Genomic DNA, 4,932 nt, shown 5'->3' on the forward strand with positions numbered 1-4,932 from the left:
TGTGTGTGTGTGTGTGTGTGTGTGTGTGTGTCTAAGAGTAGTAAAAGAACTCGAATGGTAACTTTATAATAGCACACCCTTCCCTACGAACCAGACCAAACTAAAAATGTCACCTGTCAGACAATGTGTGTGCGTGAGTGGATAAAACATAAGTGTTTGAATGTGCATGTGTGTGTTTGTGTCTATAAAAAGTGCAGGGCAGATGAAAGCAAGGCGGAGAAAGACAGTAATGTTCGGAGTACATTTAAACCTGATTTTTTTAAATGTCACGTCCAAAACAAGTTCAAACACAGATGAGCTGGAAATGTTTCAAGAAAGTAAGCAAAGGGAGAAGAGATGAACACATGTGTCATGCTCACTTTATGAGCTGAGTTTGAATCATTTTTCTTTATTTCCACAACCCCAAATCCCCCTCCAAAAAGTCTCACACTGACCTCTTTTCCAGACACAACGCCGCTGCAGGTGCAGTTTCAAAAACAATCAGTCACTTCAAGAAATAAAATTAAATAAAAAAATCAGTTAACACCAGTGCCAAAAAGTGATACAGATGCTAAACTTTACGAGTCCCACAAGTTAGAGCTGCTAACCTCACTGGCCTTGAAAATAAGCAGATCTGTTGACAGACAGTGTGTAACAAATGCTGATTTTATCATGTTATGACTTTTTGGAAAACAAGTGTAATTTATGTAACATGATACAATGCAACAAAAGTCATTTGAAAGAAGTGAGGTGCCAACCACTTGTCAAGCCTTGAATTTGAAAGGAGCTGTGTGGCCTTTTTTTCTGGTCATGGAACAGTGGACCAGATCTTCACCCTTGCAGGGATGTGAAGAGGATCATGGGAGTTTGACTCTCCAGTCTACACGTGTTTTGTAGATTTGGAGAAAAACTATGATTGTGTTCCCTAAAGCATTCTGTGAGAGGTGCTGTGGGGTTACGGGCTGCCAGGGTTGCTCTTAAGGCCTGTCTGGTCCTTGTATTCAAAGTAATCTGCATTCATCCAAAGTCGAACTCAGTCTCTATTTAAGTCCCTATTTAAGTGTGGTTAACAATTAAGAAGTTAAAAGCTTGTTATTGTTGGTCCCAAAACTTTTTATAGGAAATTAATTTTTCAAAATCAAGTGTACTCTAGTGATTCTGCATGATTTGTAAAATAAACGATCGCAAAATTTATGTTCAACTCAACATTCACTGACTGAGAGTCACTTCTTGTGTCCATTCATTTTTGCACTGGAGGAATATTTACCCAAAATAAAAGAGATCACTTGCAAATTAAATTACTCATATAACCTTGTTATAAGAAGTGTAAGACTGAACCCTTACACATTCTGAGTGGTGAATGAGTCAAGTATCTGGATTCTTGTTCACGCCTGATAGTAGGATGGTGAAGAACATGGATTGACAAATTGAGGCCTCATCCTGTTCTGATTCTTGTGTTTTGGTTATTTTTGGTAATATTTTTCAGATTGGTTTTTCATTGTTTGGTATTGTCTTATTTTCTCATTTCTTGTTTTTAGTTTCCTGTGCCATGTTTACCTCAGTCAGCTTCTTAGTATTTTTCCAGCCTGCCACACTCACCTGTCCTCAATTGTAACCACCCAGCTGTTTCCTACTTCCACTCTCTTCCACTTGTATTTAAGGATATTCTCTTCATCACTTCAGCGTCCGACCATTGCTTACCCATGTTTGTTTTCACTTCATGCCCATGCTCATGCTGCAAGTTTGATTTTTTTGTTTTGTTAGCTTGCCACCACATTGGCTTTTTTCTTTATTAAAGTCTTTTTATTTACTTTAAGTTTGGTCTGCCAGCCTGCCTGCATTTTGGGTTCTCCTCACCATCAAGCCGTAACACAGTGGCCGGACCAACAACAGAACCCAGCAGGCAGATCACTCTGTTCGAGTTTTTGGCTTGTGAGGCAGCCAAAACCAAGCAGAGAGAGGGGGAAAAGAGAGAGGAGAGAGGCTCAGCTGCCACCACCCGTCATCCWGTGAGGAGGGTTTCAGACCACAGTCTTTCAGCCCACCCAGAGACATGGACGCCGTGGTCCCAGGGTTGAGGTTCTCCCATCCCCTCTTTTGGTGGAAGAAGAGGAGCAGAGGCAGACGCAGTTCCAGGGGACTCGCCTGGCTTTCAGATCCACACTTCCATCTCCACCCTCTCCTTCTTCTCTTCATCGCCCTCGTTGGAGAAGAGCGGCGGTCACTCCCGGGCTGAATGGTTCCAGCTCCACCGAGTCGATGGTTTCCTGCTCTGCTGAATCTATGATTTCCTGCACTTCAGCTCCGAGAGGGTCCCAGGTTCTTCACCCTCCGGCTCCGCCACAAAGGGTCGATGCCTCCGCCTCCTGCGCTCCAGAGAGGGTCAACGCCTCTGCCACCTGCGCTCCAGAGAGGGTCGACGCCTCCGCCTGCTGCGCTCCAGAGAGGGTCGRCGCCTCCGCCTCCTGCRYTCCAGAGAGGGTCGACGCCTCCGCCTSCTGCGCTCCAGAGAGGGTCGACGCCTCCGCCTCCTGCGCTCCAGAGAGGGTCGACGCCTCTGCCTCCTACGCTCCAGAGAGGGTTGATGCCTCCTGCGCTCCAGAGAGGGTCGATGCCTTCACCATGGGCTGTGTGGGTGCGCATGGGGAGAGGGAGGTGTTAATCACCACCTTTACTGCAGCCACCGTGGTGGTCACCCTACTCGCTGCAGCATTAGTGGAGGTACTATTGCCAGCTGCAGTCCCCGTTCCCAGTGAGCTCTCGTCTGCTGCAGTCCCAGCTGAGCTCATCATGCCTGCTGCAGCCCCAGCACTGCTTTGGTCTGTCATGGTGAAGAAAGAGTTGAATCAAAAGCCAAAGCTCTCAATTTACTGATCCATGTTCCAACCTTTATTTATGGTCTGGAGGTACGGATCATAAGAGGAGGAGTGGAGTACAACCACTGCTCCTTGGCACAGAAATGAGTCAGTTAWGGTAGTTCAGATATCTGATTAGTTTGCCTCCAAGACGCCTCACTTTGGAAGTTTTTCTGCCATGTCCCACTGGAAAGAGACACTGGGACAGACCCAGAACTATCTCCCTGACCTGGGAGCACTTTGGGATCCCTAGGAGCTTCCTTCGTATTGATATTTACAGCATATAATTTTATGCACAACGTTTCAGTGGTTAGCACTGATGCCTCACAGCAAGAAGGTCCTGGGTTCAATCCCCGGTTCGGACCAGTGTGGAGTTTGCATGTTCTCCTTGTGTTTGCATGAGTTTTCTCCGAGTACTCCGGTTTCCCCCACAACACAAAAAACATGTACAATAGGTTGCCTTCAGGCCCAGGCCTCCCTTGAAAAAGAGATCTGTGATCTCAGTGTTATTTGCCTGGCTAAATAATGATAGATAAATAAATAAAATATATTATTCAGCATCTTCTTCAGTTCATCTACAGTTTTTTTTAAGCTCAACATGGCACAAAGGCAGTCTTTATAAGAGGTTTATAAATTGTGGTTTGGTGAATGAATAAAGCTTTACAGATTCCTGTTTTAACTTATGGCTGACTTTTTTATCTTCAAAGAAATTGTACACAAACTCAAACATAAAAATAAAAAAAATACACTGATCAAACCCAAACTGTGGGTTACTCCTTCCACAAGGAATTAAAAAGGCAGGTTGGACATTGGAGGTTTGAGACCTTTTGATAGAACAACATTTAAACCGTCCTTCTGTGTTAGTTTGAGGGTAAAAGGTCAAGATGGATGACCGAAAAGCTGATCCCTGTCTTAAACTTTAAGATTGAAAGAAGCAAGTAAGGCCTGATGTGTAGAGACACAGCGTCTCTAACTGACGACATGTTGAAACGTATCATGTAACCTGTGTGCATGCTTGTGGCGTTAGGAGAAGCGTCTGGGAATTTGATACGCTCTGCTTGTTTCCCCCCTGGCTGGCTGGTCTCATTGCTCGAATCAAACCGTGTCTGTGTGAGTCTGTGACTGCAATATCTCGCTTTCTGTGTGTGTGTGCATGGGAAGGAGCGTGAGAGAAAGAGATGTATACACTCATATCCACCTGGATTGGATGGGATAATTACCTGTGAGCAAACAATCAGCCAAAATTAGATTTGGCAGTTATTAAAGATCCCATCATAAAATATGAGAGCGTGCATACAAACACAAACCTAGGCCTGGATTGGGACAGCGATAAGATGACTCACAGGCAGGAATGCGTGATATAAACGATATACGATAGAAACTATATAAATTTGGCCTATGGTAGAGATCTGTAGTCTACCAGCCAACCGCAGTAATTCTTTTTGATGACGTAACCGGCTGGAGTCAAAACAGAGGAAGCGGGAAGCAGCATGGCTGAGAGCACAAAGGAAGAGCAAAAAACAAACAAAAAAAAAACTATTATCTGGACCTGGTTCGGGTGGGCGAAAATGAACCCCGAACTGTTTACATATTTACGTGACGGCGCATCGTCCGGTCGGCTGCCGAGCGACCACACTGCCTGCAGCGGGAGGAGCGCGGCACATGTCACGGTCACGCAGCGAGGYGACTGTCAGCGCAGGTGAAGTCAGTGAGAGCTCCATTGGGACGCACAAAAGCTCGCGGAGTCTAATGGACCTCATTTCTCCTGCAGTCATAGCGCCATGCTGTTTCAAGTCGTACAGCGGGGAAGTTCTGTGGCAAAGGGTGACAGTCTGACTGTCTTTCAAAAAAAAAAACCTGTAAAGCATAAACGGGATGATTGTCCCCCCGCTGGAGCGTGCACAGAGTAAACACGGAGTGCAGAAAAAGTAATCTGCAAAGTGTGTAGAAAGGAATAAATGCAAGCAATTTGTTTTACCACCTTCAAACGAAGCAGGTTATTCCAAACACAACATCCAATGGATGCAGGTGTCTATTACATTAAAGTTATTGTTTGTATGTGTGTGTGCGTGTGTGTGTGTGTGTGTGTGTGTGTGTG

The 4,932-nt window shown here is 45.2% G+C and overlaps 1 protein-coding gene across 1 annotated transcript in view; it reads left to right on the forward strand.

The window, feature by feature from the left end:
• The first annotated feature begins 4,402 nt into the window (after nt 1-4,402).
• Nucleotides 4,403-4,932, forward strand: part of lekr1 (Leucine-, glutamate- and lysine-rich protein 1) — a 43,872-nt gene continuing 43,342 nt past the window's right edge. Inside the window, exon 1 of the mRNA XM_014012790.1 lies at nt 4,403-4,533. Within this exon, the coding sequence (XP_013868244.1) occupies nt 4,403-4,533 (131 nt within the window). The remainder of the gene's footprint in view (nt 4,534-4,932) is intronic.

This window comes from Austrofundulus limnaeus, unplaced genomic scaffold (genome assembly GCF_001266775.1).
Source record: "Austrofundulus limnaeus strain Quisiro unplaced genomic scaffold, Austrofundulus_limnaeus-1.0 Scaffold95, whole genome shotgun sequence".
In the NCBI taxonomy this organism is placed as follows: Eukaryota; Metazoa; Chordata; class Actinopteri; order Cyprinodontiformes; family Rivulidae; genus Austrofundulus; species Austrofundulus limnaeus.